General features: G+C 45.0%; 1 protein-coding gene and 1 pseudogene across 2 annotated transcripts; both read left to right on the forward strand.

The window, feature by feature from the left end:
- The first annotated feature begins 2,685 nt into the window (after positions 1 to 2,685).
- On the forward strand, positions 2,686 to 11,709 carry parp10 (poly(ADP-ribose) polymerase family member 10). Of its 2 annotated transcripts, none has more exons than XM_018727085.2 (11): positions 2,686 to 2,765; positions 3,476 to 3,651; positions 3,742 to 3,981; positions 4,634 to 4,864; positions 5,188 to 6,167; positions 6,891 to 7,103; positions 7,618 to 7,753; positions 8,005 to 8,979; positions 9,200 to 9,333; positions 9,662 to 9,836; positions 9,988 to 11,709. In XM_018727085.2, exons 2-11 carry the CDS (start codon positions 3,477 to 3,479, stop codon positions 10,284 to 10,286), a joined length of 3,558 nt encoding a protein of 1,185 aa, XP_018582601.2. In that variant the 5' UTR covers positions 2,686 to 2,765; position 3,476; the 3' UTR covers positions 10,287 to 11,709. The 2 variants fall into 2 exon arrangements, with proteins under 2 accessions (XP_018582601.2, XP_018582602.2); XM_018727086.2 differs by having other exon boundaries at positions 3,742 to 3,825.
- Positions 11,043 to 16,417, forward strand: LOC108919278 (protein FAM8A1-like; annotated as a pseudogene).
- Positions 16,418 to 21,320: the final 4,903 nt, after the last annotated feature.

Here is a 21,320-nt window from a genome sequence, read left to right on the forward strand (position 1 = left end):
GGTGTCTGCAGAGCTATCGGCACGCAAACCCCTTATCCATAAAGCAACCCGCAGCCCCAGAATCCACCATCGCCGCAGTGTGGACCTGTGTACCCCCCCAGGTGAGGCTTAACTGCGACTGAGGCCAACGGGTAACACTCACCTGAGAAACCAGGTGTGGTTCGGGGGCTGGTTGTCATAGGCAGTCCTACTGGTAATGTCCTTGTGCTGTGCAGTACAGGCATAGGTTCTCCTACTGTCTGCGCCTTCTTTCTTCTGTTGTGAGCCAGCCCTGGCCGATCGGCATTGCTTCCAGGCTGTCGGCGGTCAGCTCCTGGATGGGAGGGACAAGCCATAGCTTCGGGCAGTGTTGCCAGCCCAAGTTGTCGACCACAACCGTATTCTCTATGAAGCGGCCAGGGTCTAGTCCTTCCCATGGTAAGCAAGCTTGGCTTAAATCCGGGGGTGGAGACCAGCCCGGAAGCTGGCCAGAAGGAAGGTGGAATTCCATCTGCTTTGCTCTCTAAGGGTCCAGAACTCGAGGGGGTATTCTGTGACCGACTGGTTTCCTTGCCTGATTGTCATGAGGCGAGAGGACAAGGGATGGTCAAACACTACCTTGAACTTTTCTTTGAATTCCTCGTAGGTGGTCGGGGAGCAGTTTTTCCAGCCTGCCATTGCCCATTTTCGTGCTGAACCCATCAGTAGGGAGATGATGTCCATCACCTTAGTCTCATCAGTATGGTAAAGACGTGGAAAGCAGAGAAACACCAACTCATATTGCATAAGGAATCCTTGACAATGCTCAGGAGAACTATTGTACCGCTCGCTAGTGTGGCTAGATGGGGGGCCGTCGTGAGGGGTTGCGGGAGCAGGGGACAACTCTGGAGGGGCCGTGGCTGTGGCACAAGAAGACTCCAGGGAGGCTGAGACGGGTGAACCTCAAACTTTTCTTTGAATTCCTTGTAAGTGGATGGGGAGCAGCTTTTTCAGCCCGCCGTTGCCCATTTTTGTGCTGGACCCATCAGTAGGGAGATGATGCACGCCACCTTGGTCTCATCAGTATGGTAAAGATGCGGAAAGCACAAAAACACCAACTCACATTGCATAAGGAATCTTGCAATGCTCAGGAGAACTATCGTAACTCTCGCTAGTGTGGCTAGTTGGGGAGCCGTCGCAAGAGACTGCAGACAGCTCTGAAGGGGCCGTGGCACAAGGAGGCTCCAGGGAGGCTGAGGCAGGGGTTGTCTGGACGATCCTGCCTTCTTCCAGGAGGGTGATTAAACCACGGAGCGTCTCTTTGATCCGGTGCAGAGATTGCTTGTGTGAGCCCAACACGGTGCCTTGGGCAGAGACAACGTGGTGCAAGCGGTCGAGCACTGCTGAGTCCAGGGATGAAGCAGAACCTTCTGTCTTTCTGAAATCAGGAGACAGACACGGCAGACTCAGGTGCAGGTACTTTATTATAGGGGAAATCCAAAAGCGTGGTCAGGGACGGTCCAGGTTCGAGCGATTTGCAAACGTCTTCCAAAAAGGGGCAGGCTAGAGTCAGAGTCGAGAACAGGAGCACAAGTCAGGGAACCAAAGGAGTCATTGGGAGGGTGGGACAGGAGGATGAGGTAAGGGAACCGCAGACAAGAATAGCACAGGGCTCAAAGCCCTGATTGTGGTTGCTCAATAGAGGTTCTGCGGTCTGCTCCAGTCAGGTAGTGTCCCTTTATACTCACGTGCCCTGATGGTCTGCAGGTGCGGAGTTGAGTCGTGCGCTTGCAGGTGTGACAGTTGTCACCTAAAAAGTGTAATGAAACATGTTTATTTCAGTATAGGTGGAAAATGGGACAGCCGGTAGTATAGTGTAGTTAGAGTTACTGCTTTTGGATCCAAAGGTCATAGGTTTGATTCCCACCACCAGCTGTAGTACCCTTGAGGAAGGTACTTAACCTAAATTGCTCCAGTAAAAATTAACCACCTGTATCCTGGGTAAATAACTACAGGTGGTCCCCTACCTACGAAGGTGAGCTGGCAATAGACATTGAGCCCAAACAATATTTTGAATTTTGATTTTTCCCCGGGCAAGCGATTTAATACTCTCTCGCAATGCTGGGCAGCGGCAGCAATCTGCATCTCCCAGTCTGTCACGCATAGGTGTGTACTGGCTGTATTAAATACCTTTTCGACTTGCGATGGGTTTCGCAGAACGTAACCTCATCGTAAGTCGGGGAGCACCCGTATAAGTACCTTGATGAATAAATGTAATGTAAATGTAAGTTATAGAAGAGGAAGGTGGAGTATGAATTAAATTAGCTGTAGATTCATCAGAGAAAGCCAATGGATATAAAATCATGTGTGGGTCCTGTAAGAAAGGAAATAAATTAATAAACTGTAGTTATTAGCATAAAATCAGTTCTAGTCTGAGCTGTATGATGTTTTGGGGAAAAGCATCTGTCAAGCGTACAAATGTGAGAGTAAATATGAGTAAATATACAGTATACAGAAAATTAATGTATTGCCAGCATGACTCCCAGTCCCCTCCTGGTCACGGTGGGCCATTCCTCCAGAATTAAGCCCAGACAAGGTAAAGCCTGAAACGTGCACCTGTTGCCGTGCACACGCGTACGCAGCGCACGCACGGCACCTAGCGACGCGTCGCGTGCGTGTAAACGTGTGTACGTAAGACGCACGCATTACGCACACACGCACCGTACCTTCAGACCAGGAAGCCAGAGAGATTGCTGTGCACAGAAAAGCCGTGGGAATGATGTGAGGGGACTGGCGGCCTGACTCGAGTAAGTGTCAGTCTTAAAGTTTAATGCAGCTCTTCCTTAATTGACACTGGACATGTTGCGTGATAAATAAAACAGAAAGTTTGTAGTCGTCGCAGTGTGTTTGTTATGACGACGTGTGGTGCTGTCTGTCTCTCTCGTTTGACGTTTCGCTTTCATTTCTAAAGATACACACTACTTACACGAAAACTTAGTTAAGCCTTATTCTCAATTTTTTTACGCATTAAATTACGTAACTAAATTGACTGTAGTGTAATTTTGGTAGTAGCTTCGTACCGAAGTTCGAGTTCGACACACACAGCACGACAGTTTGTTTGGTAACGAACGTAAAACCACTCCAAATGAATGTTTTTTTTTTTTTTTTTTTCTTAAAAAATCACTTTCCTCACGACAGCTTGGTCCTTCACAACAGGCTATGTGTGTGAAATGTGTGCGACAGCTGTCATTTTTCATCCTTTTTTTTTTTTTTTTGTATTCTTGAGCTTTACTCATCTGTTCTGGTGCTTTTTGTCTTGGGTGTGTTACAGTGTGAGATAATAATAAACCTCAGAATTATTAATTCTCTCATACAGCAGAGTATTTGTCAGTTCGGGGTCAGAACCTTGTTCAAGGGCCCTACAGCGGGAGGAGGATTCGAGCTAGCCTAACGGAGTTCCGATTACAAGATGTCAACTGTAAACCGGATTCCGTCTCATTGCCCGTTTTCCTTTCAGCATGTCTGACGATAGCCTGGAAGAGAGGACCGTGGAGGTGGTCGACATCCCTGCGGACTTGGACGATGAGTTTCTCTGTTTGTATTTTGAAAACAAGCGCCGTTCCGGAGGGGGAACCGTGGCATCGTTTCAGAGGAACGGCAGCCGCGCGGTGCTCGTTTTTGAGGAAACCCAAGGTAGTGTTCTTGTTTTACATGGTGATGACCGGTGGCTTCGTGGGCACGCTGCATCGCCTTAAAACTGCAGGTCACCTTCTTTTTTTTCAGTTGCTGAAAGGGTCTTGTCCAAAGGGCCCCATGTCGTACAGAATGCAAAGCTTCTGGTCAGAAGGAAAGCCCCAAAGGACTCCAGTAAGCTGTTGCTCCGTGGGATAAACCCTAGAACCAGCCTGGAGCTAATAGAGCTGTATGTGGAAAATGTGACCGGAGTAGATTGTGAAAATTACCACATTTACCTTTCCCTTGGGAGTGACTTAGCTCTGGTTCATTTCCATGAGCCAATTTCAGGTTTGTGATGTGCGTCCTAATACATATCATATGATTATTTTAGTATAAAAATGAATGGACTGTACATCATCTCCATAAAAGCATTTTGTAATGCAGCAGACTTTTGTCATAGGTCTTTATGATAAACATTCTTTGTTTGTCATACATGCACATGTTATGTAATGATTGAAATACCAAGTGACATTTATTCCAAAAAAAAAGTCTAAAATGTAATTTGTAAATTATGTATTTACAGTGCTGCGAAAAAGTATTTGCCCCCTTGATTTTTTTTTTTTTTTTTTTTGCATATTTGTCACAGTTAAATGATTGAGATCATCAAACAAATTTTAATATTAGACAATTACTTTTTCACATGGGGCCTGGTAGGTTTGGACAGCTTTATTCCCTTAATAAATGAAATTGTCATTTAAAAACTGCATTTTGTATTTACTTGGGTTATCTTTGTGTAATATTAAAATTTGTTTGATCTCAATCATTTAACTCTGACAAATATGCAAAAAAAAATAAAAAATCATGGAGGGAGCAAATACTTTTTCACAGCACTGTATGTTCTATATTATATGCTGCTGCAACCAAGTAGAATTTCCCTCTGTGATTAAATAAAGTTCCTTGCATCCTACTTTTTTTTTGACATGTGTACATACTTTTTCAGACTTTCAGAATGTGTTTGCAAAGATTGCACGGAAGCCACTGGATAGTGCCCATATTCATCCTGAGCAAGTGGAACAGACTGACTCTATTTTGGTGCAGAATCTGCCTCCTGGTATCGCTGAAGACATGATCGTACTTTACTTTGAAAGCAAACGAAGTGGTGGCGCAAATGTGAGGGAGTTCAGCATCATAAAGGATGGGGTTGCCAGAGTGTCCTTTGAAGATGTAGATGGTAAGATTTTGGATATAGTGAACAACTTAACATATTTAACAATTTGAGTTTTAAGTATTTAGTAATATTAACTTGAAGAATCTCATTATGTGAATGAGCAACATTTTTATAAAATCATCTTGTAAGGAACTAAATTATGCAGACATTGGGGTTTTGAATTGTCGAACATTCGTGTCCTCATTGAAAATATATTGGTAGTACTTAAAAAGAATTTTCTTATGCAGCTATGTTTAACTCAACATCTCTCTTCTCATTTCATCAATTGTAAATTTCCGTGTAACGTCTTTTTTTTTTTTTTTTTTTTTTTTTTCTTCCCTTCCCAGCTGTTCAGCGAATCCTTGGAAAGTCGCACAAACTAGAGGAAAGTGATTTGATAGTTCAGCCTTTCTATGACTTCTTGCAAACCATAGAACATATGCAAACTGAGAACCTTGTGACAGGGCGAAATGAAGGGCTTGGGTTAGCACAGAATGAGGGAGTTGGCCAAGTTGAGATGAGCCCTGCTTTAGACTTGTACACAGCTCATGTTCCCATCCCAGAGCCTGGAGCAGCTGAAGAGGACAAGGAGAATGTCGTACAAAGTGAATTCTCCACTTGCATAACCCTCTCTGACCCCTTAAAGCTCCAACTGTTTAAGGCATCCAAATTCCTCACAGATCTCCAAAAGTCTAATCCCACCTATGAAGTTAACATCATGGACATGGTTGTGGAGATAACAGGACCAAGCCAGCTGGGAACTGAGAAGCTGAAAGGTCAGCTTCTGGAGTTCTTTACTGGTTTTGCCCAGATCCATGTCACTTTTGATATGGAGAAATCCATGTTCTTGTCAAAGGTGCAAGTCAAGGATTGGATGCTGCAAGCTCTTGAACAGCAGGGCCTGCCGTCCATGTACACGGTGTCGGACTGCGTTGTCACGGTCATGTCACTGTCTCTGGCTATGGTGGAACGGGTCTGCAAATTCATAAAGTCTTCAGTTATTGACTTCAGCGTAGGTATCACACCAGAATATGAATGCATGTTGTACTCGAATGAATGGTCTGAATTCTTGAATTCTTTGGACTTCTGCTCAGCAAAAATCTCTGACAGAGGAGATAAGATTGAAGTTTTGACTTTGAAAGGAATGGAAGAGGAGAAACGGAGCAATATAATTGAGTTCCTCAGTACACCTGTCCAGACGGAGATTGTAATCAGTATGGAGCCGGGTATGCTGAAATACATTCAGATCCACTGTGACCAGATATTGGCTGACATGGATCAGGTCTCCATCTTACCCTTGGAGTCCAAGGATGTTTCTGGATTTAGAGTAAGTGTCTTTTGCAATGACAAGTTAATTCTGTGTGAATTTATTTTGACAAATTAAAAGAAATCAGTTTTTTTTTTTTTTTGCATTCTGTTTTATTTTTGTTGTGATGAATGCTAGTCCTTTAGATTCAAGGACAGATATTTCATTCCATTGCCACACTAACATCATGTGTAAAGGTACATTGCACACAAGCCTGATTTCAGTTATTATAAATTAGTTTTAATGTGGCTGTATTAATGAAAATGTAAGTCCAACAATATCTATATCCAGTATTTTTACAGTACTAAAATTGTAAGTAAATTGTAGGATGTCTCTTTTGAGCTATTCTAAATATGTCAGTAAAATTCAAAGTTGCCAGAAGCTGATATTTTTATGGGATGAATAGGTCAGCAATTGGAACTGGACAGCAGGTTGTGAAGATTTTGTGAAGTATTTTTTCAGTAATGTTAGATTAGGTTTTGTATTAATTCTGTTTGTAGTTAAAAGTATTTTTATTCATTATGACTGTAGCTGAAATTTTTACAGAAACCTAACCAGTGACTAAAGCAAGGTAGATCTGCATTGTTTAACTTTTATTGGTTATGATTTAGTAGTAAAAATTACTTTGGGTTTACGAATAGATTATGAACAGACCAAGTGTTTATTGTGTCAGTAGTCAGTGTTCTGTCATTTTTGAAATCCCAATCTGTAATAAAAATAATCCTTCACTTCTGAACATTTCAGCTGTATGGGAACACTAATGCTTGCCGCATGGCAGATGAGGTTCTGCGGAGCATTGTGTCCTCCATCCTCTCCAAGAAGATAACAATAAACCAGCCAGGTGTGGCCCGCTTTTTGGTCCAGGAAGAGGGAACCAGCATTCTGAAAGAAATGCAGACCAAGTTTGAGGTCTACATCAGCCTGGAGAAAGTTCACTGGGAACCCCTGGAAAATGAGGTGATCCTTCACTTGTTTTGTGTGGATTTAGGCTGAAGTTCCATCTTCTGACCCAAAATTCTAGCCTCTGAATCTGGCTTCAGGCTTGCACTAAATTTATCACAACGCCTTTTCCAAATCTCTGCATTGTTAGCACTTTAGTTTTTAGTACTTATTGGTTTCATGCACTGTTCCTACATAAAATATGTAAGGATAAATGTGTGATAATATAGCTTTAGATTTATTCATTTAGCTGATGCTTTTTTCCAAAATGACTTACAAGTATTTACAATTATGTACATATTTATACATCTGGGTAATTTTACTGGGGCAATTTAGGGTAAGTCCCTTGCTCAAGGGTACTATAGCCAGAGATGGGAATCAAACCTCCAACCTTTGGTCCAAAGGTGTAAACACTACAGTTACCAGCTGTCCCTTGGTTCATCATGCAAGAACCTGTACTGTGATTGTGGTTATAGTTCTTGAATGTCCTGTTTTTGGCTTCTATTTTTTTTTTTTTTTTTTTATTTTGCAGAACATTTTTGATTCGGCGTGGAAACTAACATCACAGCAGAACTTCTGTAGAAACTCTTCAGATGGCTGCCACAATTCTGGGCCACATTTAATCTCAGTTAATGCAAGCGATAGTGAAATCGATGCTTCTAGTAAAGGTCTGTACCTACATGGAAGCAGACAGTTGAGCCCATTGATGTTGTTGTTTAATTTTCTCCCATATGGGTAACATAACTGAACTGAAACTTTTCTAAAAGTTAGAAAACTTACCACAGTTAGTAAGTAATTTGTTTGGTCTGCTTTCCTGTTTCTAAAGTTGCCAGTCGCTTTATTAATGGGTAGATTATACGTGTATTGTGATGTTATATGTAGTACCTTAATTTACTAATGCTAAATTTTTTTTGTTCAGGTCTTATAGAAGAGGCCAAAAAACTTGTTTCCGTCATTCACCAGGAGTCTGCATCCAGTTTGATCAAAGTCCCAAACTTTGAAGAGGAAGAGGACCTGTACACTGCTGCTGAGGAAGGATGTTTCAGCTTGTCCAGCAACTCAGGAAGTCAAGTGGCGGACAGCACTACCCCAGCTGCAGAAGTAGAGCAGCCTGATACCGAGGCACTATCCCTGAAGACCCCCTGTGACCTTGACGAGGATGCCGCTCTCTCGCTGGCCATCCAGTACTCCATGGAGCAGAACAATAACCGAGCACAGGATGAAGATGACGAACTGCAGCGAGCCCTGGAACTGTCCATGAAGATGGACCAACAAACAGGTCCTGCTGCAGATTCCCAGCTAAACAAAGCCATCCATATGTCCCTCCAGGATGCCCTTAGGGCAGCCAACTCTGCCGAGATACTCGTATTTGCACGCTACAGCCATGATCTCATCAGGGTAGATATTGCTCTTGGAAAGAAGATTGGCATGAGGCAGTGTGAGGAGAAGGTGGAACACAAGTGCCTTAAGAGTTTGTCTGAACACCAAAGGAAGTGCATTGACTTTATCAGGCGGAAGCATGCTGTTGAGATACAGATCCAGGGCACAACTGCCACGGTTTCAGGGTTTAAGGACTATGTCACAGATGCAGTTTCAGATATGAAACAGCTGGTGAGACAGTTATCAAACACAGTCTCAGATGCTGAAATTTTGCGTACTGTGCAGTGGGTGTGGCACGATGCACAGTCACAGCCAATACCATACCCTGACAACGCCACCATCTTTATAGAACACTCTTGGAAAGTGAAAGAAAAGAAGATTGATATTGTATTTGACAATCAGCCATACATTATTGACTTTGAGAAAATGCAGGAATACAGCATTGCTTCTGGAAAATCGGTTCCGATTGAAAGAAAAATACTCGGTTCAGGAGCTGTGTGCATGGAAGCACAAGGTAAAAGCACCAAACAATGATTTATGAATATTGTTGCATAGCATGTAATTATTGAGTTTGAAGTTTGCCTTGTAGACAGTAATCACTCTTAGTAAACCAGTAGTTTTTTTGTATGGGGTTTTATTTGCCTTCAGTGCTTCAGCAGTCATGTGAAGTAAGTGAATAGGTCCCATAATGAAAAGAGAATGCATATTTGCTCATCGTATGCTGTTTTTGTCAGATGAGGACTACAGTCTATTATCAAACCTATCAGAAGCATCCAGAGTTGATGAGGACTCTGATGAGTTCCAGGATGTTGTAAAAAACTTCTACGACACAATTCAAGACCATCACAACAAAATAAAAATTGTGAAGGTATGGTCTTTTTGCTTTTTTAATGCAGTGCAGTGCCAGCTTAGTGTGAGTTCACGTGTTGAAAGTTTGTGTTACTAAGTATTTGGTTAACAGATGTCACCAGGAAATAAGCCCAAATGTCTTCCCAGCTCTTCTACAGTCGCTTGCAGTTCGTATGTCCAATTCATCCCATACAAGTGTTGCTCAGGTGTACTCATTCCTTTGACTGTGTACTTATTCTGTTTATATTATCCAGTTACTCCAGTAATTCGAGAAAGCTTTTGATTTAGCTATTTACCACAAAATATAGATCTTTCATTAAGACCACAAATTCACATTGTTTTTGCAGGTGGACAAGATTGTGAATAATCTTCTGTTGAGTCAGTACAAGTTAAAAAAGACTAGTATTCTTCAAAGTGCAAGTGAAATGCAGGTGGAGAGAACTCTATACCATGGCACAAGTGAGACAAGTGTGAAGGAGATTTGTATCCATGGTTTCAACAGAAGCTTCTGCGGGAAGAATGGTATGAACTGAACCGCGCTGGAAACGGTGCACTAATTCTTTTTTGTGGTAATGCTATAAAATTTAAATGTGACTAAGGGTGTGATGTAAACTTTAATTGCCTTATGTTTCAAAGTAGTCTCATCATAACTCTCTGCTGGTCGCTTCCACAGCAACTGTGTACGGCCAAGGGGTATATTTTGCCGTAAACTCCTCCATCTCGGTGCAGGACCAGTACTCTCCCCCCAATGCTGACGGCCACAAGTTTGTGTTTGTCACCAAAGTTCTGACAGGGGACTTCACCAAGGGCAAGCACGAGATGAAGGCTGCTCCTCTGAAGGACAGCTCAGAGATCCCCCTCAGATACCACAGTGTGACAGACAATGTGGAGTCGCCGACTCTGTTTGTCATCTTCAATGACACGCAGGCCTACCCAGAATACCTTATCACGTGCCAGAAAATCCATGGCTGAATGAACCTGTCATGCTGTCACGTGGGATTGCTGCATCGTCACACTGCATCCTGCCAATAGTGGGAGTTGATTAACAGTAATGCTTAACTCATTAAATGGTCTTGCCACTGGTTTAAATGTAAAATGAAAACATTTATTGTCACTGGTAACATATGAAGATGAACAAAGGTTTGGGTTTCATCTAATATTCTCTTACACACTTGCAAAATTAGAAGTCTGCAAGTGTATGTCCTTTAATCATCTTTCTATGTAAGATACAGCCTTGTCAGTAAGGCTGAACTGGTTTGAATGTTCTGCTGAGTTTCATAATTACCTTTATTTTAGCATATTCATCTTAAGTTATAAATACTTGAATTTGCAAGCATTTTTCCTTTTGAGTTTTAATTAGAATTCTTTGCTTTTTCGGTTTTCTGCAGCTTCAGATGAAACATTAATGACCATTGAGCCACTGTATGACTGTGAGGCCTCCTAAAATCAGTATGCTGCCATAGTGTACAGCTCATGTGTGGTGTTTGTCTTGTCAATAACAAGATCATGAATGATGAACCTGTTCACAGGATGAACCTATCAACAACTGGCATTGAATCTGAGTTTGTGTAGACATTTTTTTAATTTTACATTAATTTTAATGATTCAAATATTGAAGTCATACAAAATATTTATTGCAACTGTACCTGAGTTTTCTCTGACATGCAAATAAATCAAGACCTATCTGCATTCACCATATTTGACTTAGTGGTGAAAGTCATTGGCATCATGAACCAAACAAAAAATGAACTTCCAGTTGCAGTTGTGTTGGTAGGCAGAGAAGCCAGCGTACTTACTCAATTTCATTGCTGTTTCTTTGTTGAAATACAAGCAGCAAAGCATTTACATAATTTAGTTAGTGGATTTCAAGCCTTAAATAATGGAGCCTTTTGAAAAAGTAATATATATGCTTTTTGTCAAGTCAATGTAAACAAAGAAAATTAAAAGGCAGCATCTGAATTGGTAAACTGCATCATAGTCCCTAACGTCACTGCTAGTTTGTAAGTGACAAGTGGCACGTGTTTTTGCACACCCACATAGAGAAGTAGAATTGCACTGATAATTGGTTGCATGAGAGTAATGTATTCTTGCGAATAATATGTAGGAATGTTAAGTGTGCAAACAAAGTGAGTTAATGTGAGCTGATTTAAGATTGCTGATTATATTGGGTGCTCTGTGGTACAATGTTTTCAAGTACAGATGAGCTTATTTTTTAAATAAGTCCACTTTCCTCAACCTTTACTGTTAAATGCTAAGCCAGAATGATACAAGAACTTTTTGTGTTGGGTAAAGACCTGTGTTACTGTTTGGGGCCACGTTTATCTTCTGAGATGTAAATGTTCCTGGCACTTCCTGCCATGAAGATCAGTTGCCTTCGACTGTGGCTGTAGTTGCGATACTTTCTGCAAAGTGCAGTGAATGATCTTATAAAAGTATATTTATATAAAACGATATCTTATGTTTGTCTCATTTCTTGCAACGTTACAATGCTCTATTATTTTTGATGACTGCAGAAATGATTTACTTTCCTGCCTTACAAGAAAACAATGTATCAATGTTAAGTGAAGAGAAAGAGCTTTAATGCAAAATCCTTAAATTGAAAAAATTATTTTATCTTAAATATTTTATTGGGGGGGGAGGGGAGCGCAGTGGGTTTGGCTGGGGCCCACTTTGTGGCAGGTCTGGGGTTTGGGCCCTGCTTGGGGTGCCTTGCGACAGACTGACACCCCATCTGGGGTGCGTCTCCTCCCCCTCCAGCCTTGTGCCGTGTGTTGCCGAGTTAGGCTCCAGTTTGCCGCAGCCCCGCTCGGTGCAAGTGGTTGAAGACATTGTGTTTGTGTGTGTATGTGTGTGTGTATTCTATTGTGGGCTGCCATCCAGGTTGTCCCCCCCCTCAGCCTTGTACCTAGTGTTTCTGGGATAGTCTTCAGATCCACCTAACCCTGACCAGGACGAGTGGGTGGGTGGATGGATGGATTTGGGTTTTGATGCAAGTTTAAATCCAGCTCAGTCTGTGGAGTGTGCATGTTCTCATTTTGTTCACATGGGTTTTCTCCAGGTGCTCTGGTTTCATCCCACCATCCAAAGATGTATGTTTCAAGTGGACTGGTACTTCTAAATTGCCTGTAGTGTGTGTGTGTCTGTGTGTGTGGCCTGGCATACCATACCATTCAGGGTGTACCTTCCCTCACACCCTGTGCTTCTGGGGCATACTCCTTTTGCTTTAGGACAGCGCTTGTTGCACAAACTGCCAGTCAATACACACTGTTGGCTCTAGGAACACTGTATAAACAAGACAGGCCTTATGTTTAAAAAAAATCTACTTTTGAGCATAAAATCATGATATGATAAAAGCATGATAATTTCCTGTGCTGGCATCAAATGGATCATCTGTAAATACATGAAAACATTTTATGAAATGGCTGAAATCCTGTTGTGACATGGTGAACACTGACACCGTTTTCAGTTTATTAGATGTTAACAATTGTTCCTCACACCCAATTTAGTGAAGTGACAAAATCTCAAGTTGTGCCTTTAACGATGACGTTTTGGGCCATACCATTAAGATCATTTAACGGGGGGGAGTGGTAATTTTAGTGCTCAAAATTATTGTTCTAGTAAACGTTTTTGAGGAAATATTTCACATAAAACTATGCTTTTGCTAATTTATTATTACTTTTTGTGTATATTGTTTCGATTAAGTTTAAGATATAGTTAAGATTTGTTACATTATTACCCTTCGACTGGTGCAGCCTCCCCTCTGTAAAGGGAGGTTGGTTTTACCCGATTGGGTCGCCTTTAACCCGAGTGAAGATGGAACGAGAGAAGCCCCAGGATCCGACTGAGCGATAGGAGGGGGAGGCGTCGCTCTCCGCCTCCGAGTACTGCGCTCGCTTGCGGCACGGGATGTGCCAGTATCATTGCGGGTACGTGAGCTGGCACAGCTGGCTGGCGGTGTGCGGCGCTTCCGAGCTGCTCCGCGCAGCCGCCAAGAAGTGGAGCGCTGCTGCAGGGGGATCCGCGGTCTGATGGCCGCTACTTCTACTCCACCGCGAGACAGGAGGCAGCGGCAACGTGCGGCAGGAGGGTGAATGAAGGCTGTGCGCGTGCGCGTGTCTACGTAGACGGCTGTATATTCATTCTGCTGTACGTCTTGTATACATCTGTACATCTCTGTATATACACTAGGGTGGATTGTTCTCTAATGTATCAGGTGATTTTCTGTGAAATCCATAAAATGTTGCTAGAGAAGCAGAGTAGCTGTTTCAGATCATATGCTAGTGCTGTTTTATTTAACTCACACTTTGTTCAATGTGACTCAGTGTCACATAGCTTTACTGTGATTTACCCATTATATACACACACACACAGCAGAGGGTTCTTACTGTATCTGCAAGGTTAGTACCTCAACAAGGATACTAGAGCGGGAGGTGGGATTTGAACCCCTGTCAGCGTCATTTGAGTGATGTTGCAGCCGGTTCCTCTCAGGTCGAGAGCACGCCATCCCCTCGCCTCTGCGCCGCTTCTTGGCCGAGGCGGTGGACTTCCCCATCCTGTTCTGCGTCAAGGCCGCCGTCATCCTGACCATCGCGCACCTCAGCGGATGGAGGTGCGAACTCCCTAAGACCCACGTCCTCCCTTTTTGGAGATGCTGTTAATCGTTTGTCTTGGCGCTCGGTCACGTTGCCTCCCAGTCGTCTTTAAGTGAATAAACGCTGCTCCAGAGTCTGTCTTGGAAGCACCGGACGCCGGTCCAGCAGGGGGCGGTCACACACTCATACACACTGACTCGCACATCGCAGGCAGTTCGGGGTCTCTGGTTCACCTGAGCGGAGCGGCGAGTGGCACTGTTGTCTTGTGGTGCAGGGCGACGTGGGTTCGATCCCTGTCTCTGCGTGGGTTTCCTCCGGGTGCTCTGGTTTCCTCCCACAGTCTAAAGATATGCTGCTCAGGTTCACCCATAGTGTGTGTGTGTGTGTTCCACTGATGTATGGATGAGTAACCCAGTGTAAGTAGTGTATATAGCAGTGTAAGTCACTGCGGTGAATAAGGTGTGTGGGCTGGTAACACTGCATAGAGTTCATTGGAAGTTGCTTTGGAGTAAAAAAAAAAAAATGTAAATGTGCATCTGCTAAATAAAGTAACATAAACCTGAACTATGTATAATTATCTGAAATGTGCACAGAGGCTGGAATTTTTTTTTCCAGTTAATAAATGTCTAAAAGGTATGGGGGGGGAAAAAACATTCATATTCGTTGTTCCCGTCAGTTTTCTCACGTCTTGGATCCATTTTAGCACTTTTATCAGCTGTTTGGTTCCAAGAGGTGCGTTCGCGCCGGTGACACGCGTGCGGTGACGGTCGACTCTCTTCCTCGCTCGTCTCCTCCTAGAGACCCGTCCAAGTTCGCGGTGCATTTCATAGTGGAGGAGATGGATGAGGAGACGTCCCTGGAGGAGCTCCAGAAGATGATGCTGCTGCCGTTGCTGTACAGGATGCTCGTTCGCCTTTGTGAGGTGAGACTGATGTGGACTCATCTGGACCACTGTCAGTTTCACTCTGGCGGTTATAGTTTCATTCTTTCCCACGCTTTTTAAAGGGCATTTCTAGTCTGATATCCGTCACTTCACGGAGCATGAAACTGAAACATACATACCTGGTGGGTGTCTGGTGTTTTACAGCATAAGTGACTCCAGAGTGTGGGTTCTTACATAAACATGTTGGTTGCTGTATCGCAATCAAGCAAGGGGGGTAATGGGAAAAGTAGGCATTAATGACAAGATAATGTTTTGAAAACATTATTATGTCTGCCATGGATACTGTTATTTTGGAAGCGAACATCTGGAAAGAGTTGCAGGCTCTTGTTTGCGTTAGACTTTTTGTATCTGGGGAGCCGGTGGAGCCACTCCAGGCAAGTTCCTCCTGGGTCTCCGCGTGGTCACGTGCGACACGTCGGTCCTCGTGCAACCGGACCGCGTCCAGGCGGTGCCCGCATCCGACGTCTCCCTATCCGCGTAAGTAGCTGAAACTCCCCCTCCCTGGTCCCCACGTTACTCTTCATCCGTTTCATATCTGAGACGGCGGGCAGCCGCACACATCTTAATGCCAAACCACCCCTTGCGTGCGTGGTGCGGTGCTGTACCCCTGAGCGCAGTGCAACGAGCTTAGGAAAAACAAAAGGAATTACACATGTTTCAGCTGAATGCTGTGATTTTATGGAATGTGTGGAGCTCTTGGGCTCACAGTGCGTCACGGTGGACTCTTGTCAGTGTCGCGTGTCTTCGCTTCTGGGTTTAGGTCCACGGTTCGAGCCCTGAACAAGAACTTCTCCATTGCGTTCTTCTTCCCGGCCTTCATCGCGCCGCTCTTCTTCCAGCACAACGGGACCGTGTACGACATTGCGGCAGGAACCGTCGTGGTCAAGCGCAGCAGGGCCAGATGACGGGCCGCGCCGTGCCGGGCCAGATGGGGTTGGGACGGGGAGCATGTCCTAAAATCCCTCAGTGCCTGCCGCTTGTTTTGCATTATCGTGTCCTCTTTCCAGCTGCTATGTAAGGTCTCTGATTAAATTCCAAACGCGTTTATAAATTGCGGGGCAGAGGTGGCCACAGGGCAGGACTAAGGGCAGAGATGGCAGGACTTTAACAAAAAAAAGGTCTCATGAGGAACCACACTACCCAGAGGTAGGGCCTTGGGGGCAAAAGCTAAGCAACCAGAGCCAACGGAATGAAAACGCTCATGTTGTTAACCCGCTCTTCCCCAAAACACACCCAAGCACCAGCATTCCCAGCTCCTCAGGCCAGCTGCCTTCATAGTCCGTACAATTGGTCCTCACTTGTTGGCAGCTGGTTGTTGTAACTGAGTTAGGGCAGGAGTGGATCCATGGGAGCTGCCCCGTGTGATACTGCTGCCTTCATGTTGTCTCCTTCCAAATGCAAGCAGAAAAGGTCACACACCTCCTCCTTAAAGGGGGACAGACCCCCCCCCCCCCCCCACCTCTGTCACCACCCAACGAGAACATGAGCCACCTTGTCTTCTCTGGGTCTGGTTGCCCTACAGGGCCAGTCGTACTGCACAGCAGGCACTCGCACTGCTCTCCCCACCAGACAGCACTTGAACAGTTTAGCACTGGACTTTTACAAAACACAAAGAAATTATACTGTGTGTGTGTGTGTGTGTGTGTGTAAATTGGTTTTTATATTTTATTTGCATGTATACAAATGTTATATAAAACTTACAATATGATACATATATAGACTTGTTGTGTTTCCTGAGTCCAACAGTGTAAATCAGTGCATGGTATCAGTGCTGACTAGCAGAATACGCACTGCGTAAATGAGGTGTGTGTCAGCTGAGCTGTGCCCTGGCATTTCTACGTGAAAATTGAACTCAAACTGGAGAGATCAGTGTCGCGGTTGGAGCGGCTGCTTTTGGCTCCGAAGGCTGGCGGTTCGATCCACGCCTCCGGCTGTAGCGCCCTCGAGCAAGGTGCTTGCCCTGCAATTTGCTCAATAGCTTCACCCGGCTGTGTACCTGGCTACCAATCCCCCCCGCTGCTTCAGCCTTGTGCCCAATCTCTCGAGCATAGGCTCTGGCTCGCCACGGCCCCGCTCGGACACGCGGTTTTTGAAATTGGTTGGTTGGCTGGAGAGATCAGTTTAATACGGATATATTTTTGAGAGTCCCGGCTGTAATGGATTGTTTACAGAGATGTTTTGCGTTGTCTCGGAAGTCACCTAAGACACCGAGAAAGGCGCTTTTCCCACAGGGGCCATTCCTCCCGCTGTCCCAGCGACCCAGGATGCGTGTGACCCACTGCCGCTGCCACACTCCTCCGCTACCTCAGTTACTTTCCGCATCGTTTCCTCTTCTCCGCCCCATGGCGAGAACGTTTTGCGTCGGCTGGTCAGAGATCAGTGCTCTCAGGTGTGTGTCTCATCAGGAGCTGGCCTGGCCTGAAATGTATTGCATGGGAGCAGAATTTTGTTTCTTTTCTTTTCCTCTTCCTTAGACACAGGTACACTAACTGAGGTGCACCGCTTACAGGGCTCATGTATTTATATTTTCACAAGTAAAAATTCCATTTAAAAGTGGAACTGGAATATTTTTAAAATTTTATGAAGATGCATAAAATTTCAGAATTAAGTCTATTCCTTAAATTACACGAACGGAGTTTTTAAAAAGCTTTATACAAACTTGCTGTTTTTCCACTTTCTATCATTTGGACTGAATTCAATATTATTCTGCACTAACTAATTTACGTATATTTGATTATATTTGTAATGCTTTTGTATGTGTTTGTAAGAAAGGTATTAGTGAGGGGCTTAATGTAGCATTTAAGTGAAACGTTTTAAGTCTAGTCCTTGAGTGTGTGCTTGAATAATAAAATATAGATGTTTTGTGTACTGCTAATCTGTACTGTCAACTGGCTGCTTGAACTGGGCCACAACGGCACCAGTGTTGTATATCTCTGAGGATCTCCGCATGACCATGGTGTTAATGCGGTGCAGGTGGTGTTTTTCAGGCCTGTTGCACCGTATTTTGAATTTTTGGAAAAGTATTATAAAAGTATTGATTTGTTAGTTTTTATGTTGTACATATGGTCTTATTACAAGCAATTATTTTGTAATAAGGAAGAACTGTATTTTGCCCAGACTTACATTTAAATGTATTTATATATGCTGTGAATAAAGGATTTTGAAACACACACACACATTTTCAGAACCGCTTGTCCCATACAGGGTCACGGGCAACCGGAGCCTACCCGGCAACACAGGGCGTAAGGCCAGAGGGGGAGGGGACACACCCAGGACGGGACGCCAGTCCGTCGCAAGGCACCCCAAGCGGGACTTGAACCCCAGACCCACGGGAGAGCAGGACTGTGATCCAACCCACTGCGCCACTGCACCCCGGATTTTGAAACATTTAGAACTAAACCATAAAGTCCACAGCATTGTTTATTGCTGCCACATTTATTCATTTAGCCGATGCTTTTCTTTAAAGCAACTCACACTGTTAATTTACCTGCAGCCATTTGCCCATTTATACAGCTGGATAACATTTTACTGGAGCCATTTAGGGTAAGTACCTTGTTTAAGGCTACTGCAGCTGGAGGTGAGACTTGAACCTGTAACTTTTAGGTCCAAAGGCAACAGCTCTAATCACTACACTACCAGCTGTCCTTGGTTTGGGCACTATAACAGTATAGTTCATATACTGTTTTACAGACTGTTTATATTTACAGCAACTTTAAGTGCTAAAGCCCTGCAATCCACTACTGTGGTGGCTGGGAAGCAGCGCTGCGGATTAGCAGTAATTGGCGGTTTGTCCCACTAGAGGGCGACAAAAGAGAGAAAATAGGCCTGTTATTCTCACTGGGGCCCTCAAAGAGTAATGTTGCTGAGCAGGAATGATAATTTAATTTGCTAATGTCCAGTAGTTTTACAATCACATTACTCGGTAAGTGGTCAAGGTAGGGATGGGCGTGGATCATAAAAGCCTGTCAGTAACTCAGTTAATTTGCTGAATGTGATCATCCTCCCGCAGAGCGTCGCAAGGACACAGACAGGTTTGTCTTCTGCTGCCACCGAAGGTCAAAATGCGAACCTGGCGGGACAGATGCAGTCGACACACAGAAGAAAAAAAAAAACAAAAAAAAGAAAAACTGATCCATAAAACATGAGGGGGTCCCTGTGAATGCGGTAGGTTCTGGGGTCGCCCGTACGCGACGCCGCGAGCTGCACCGCAGAGCCACCGCGACACCTGTGGGGGGCCGAGGTCGGCAGAGCTGTGAGGAGCGGGCTGTCAGACACGCCGCAGTAAACTGGGGTGTGTGACTCGCTCGCAGGGTAGGCACCTATTCTCCTGTTCTCTGTCAGGCTTTGAATAAAGACTGACCTCTCGTAGAAAATGATCTACCGCCCTGATTTCATTACATGTATTATTCCCCCGCTTTGCATTTCCATCGCAAGTGCAGCACTGATTTTTTTTTTTTATGGGAATGATTAATTGGTTCGGTCTCCACCGCAGCAACATGTTAATAATATCTGCAGCACGAGTAACGCTATTAATATTTCACTTACACCGCATTGTGCTCTGGAGCGTTTCAGTGGAACAGCAGGTAGCACTAGTGCCTCACAGCACCTGGACTGGGACTTTGGACATGGGTTTCAGTTCAGATCAGTTTGTAATGTGTATGTGAGCGAGAGAGAGTGATTGCCCTGTGATGGACTAGCATCCTGTCCACGCTGGACACTGCCTCACACTCTCTTCTTCCGGGATAGGCTCTAGACCCCGATGTCCCTGCATTGGGCAGTTGGGTATTGATAATGAATGACTGGTTTCTACATGCAGTTCTGCTTTCAGGGGCGTTGCTGGAATTTTCTCAGAGTGACCTGACTCGGTGTGATGCTACGGACCTGCTGCGACACAGCAAATGCAGCATACGCGTGTTTTACTTTCCATCCTACATTTGTTCACTCAACTAACTTTCTTCTACAAAAACACTATTAAGCTATTTACAGTGATTTACCCATTTATACAGGTGGGCCATTTTTTACTATACCAGTTTGGTACGCACTGCAGTTTAAGTACCTCGATCAAGAGTACTACAGCAAGAGGTGGAAATCGAACCTGGGCCCTTTGGGTCCAGATGCAGTAGTTTTAACCACTACGCCCCCTGCTACCCGGGTTAACCGCTGTGCTGATGCGGAATGAGGCAGGATGAGAGCAAGGTGCTGGAAGAAACCGGTGCTGGAGCTCTTAAAAAAACCCTGGTAAGAATAAGGTTAACTCCGTTCTCCCTGTCAAGCAGCAGCGCCGAGCCAGTGCGTGTCGGGTTCCGCGCTGCAGGAAGAACAGGACTCAGCAGGGTTCCTTGCTGCTGTATGATTCCCCTAAAGCTCGGTTCCCGAGTCTCTCGGGTGTCCTGTCGGCGCGGGTTTGAGGACCCATCTCTGCCCTTCCGCGTTGGGAATTTTCCACGGACCGTGAGCCGGAAAGACGTCGCCGCTGCTGTTGAGTCGGCGACCCCACAAAGCGCCGTTTTCGCTGCGGATCGACGCAGCTGAACGTCTCTTCCTCTGTCTCCCGGGCCCAGGAAGGAAAGTGGGCCTCAAACCAACGCCCGTCTTTGTGGAGCCCAGTTGCGAGGGGCGCCCCCTCCCAGTGCCGCCGCCCCGCTCTCCTCGGAGCTCCTTCAATGCAGAGGAAATTCCTGGTAACAAATACTGCATGTGTGTATAAATAAACAAACGACGGCAGGTTTTCTGAGGACATTCGCATCCCAACGAGCGCGAGGAGCCCTTTTCCACGGAGCACCGTTGGGAACGGTTTGGGCTATGCACTGGGGTGGGGTGGGGTTGGGTTGGGTTGGGTTGGGGGGGCGGTTTCTGCTTTTCTTCTGGGAAGTGGAATTTCATTCTTGTCATCAGGCAGTCCGCCCAGTTGTTTCTGAGAAAAGCCACCTTTCATCCCTTCTGGTTCTGATTTTTAACTGCGACTCAGCGTGATTTTATTGCCCCGCACATCTGTTTTCGGCCTCCCGTGCCAAGCGGAGCCGCGAGCTCTCGGATCCCTTCCTGTTACTCACCGCTGGCTTTCTTCGCAGCCCTGTCCCCAGCAAGGGGAAATGTTGAGTTCTGCTAGACAAGCAAACAACGGCTTGTTGCCTGGCAACGATTTATTGAACTTGTACGAGAACTGCGTGCGGGAGCGATGCTGAATGACTGCTCTCACAATGAGACTCGGCCGAGACCCAGCAGGGATACCTGCCCCCGAGCGACAGGGGCAAACAACACGGCGCCTGCGGCGGCAACGCACGGGCCATCCAGAAATGCTCCACCCGCTTACGGTACGCCGTGATTCCTTAGAGGGAATTTAACAGTCTGCCTTTCTTCCTGCAATGATGTGCAGTTATACTTTTTTGCATATGTAAATTACATTTCCATTTCAGCCTCCGAGCAGCTGTTGGTTGAAGGTGTCCCCTGTCGCTGAGAAAGCACAGTGCA

The sequence above is a fragment of the Scleropages formosus genome, chromosome 23 (assembly GCF_900964775.1).
Source record: "Scleropages formosus chromosome 23, fSclFor1.1, whole genome shotgun sequence".
NCBI classification, from domain to species: Eukaryota; Metazoa; Chordata; class Actinopteri; order Osteoglossiformes; family Osteoglossidae; genus Scleropages; species Scleropages formosus.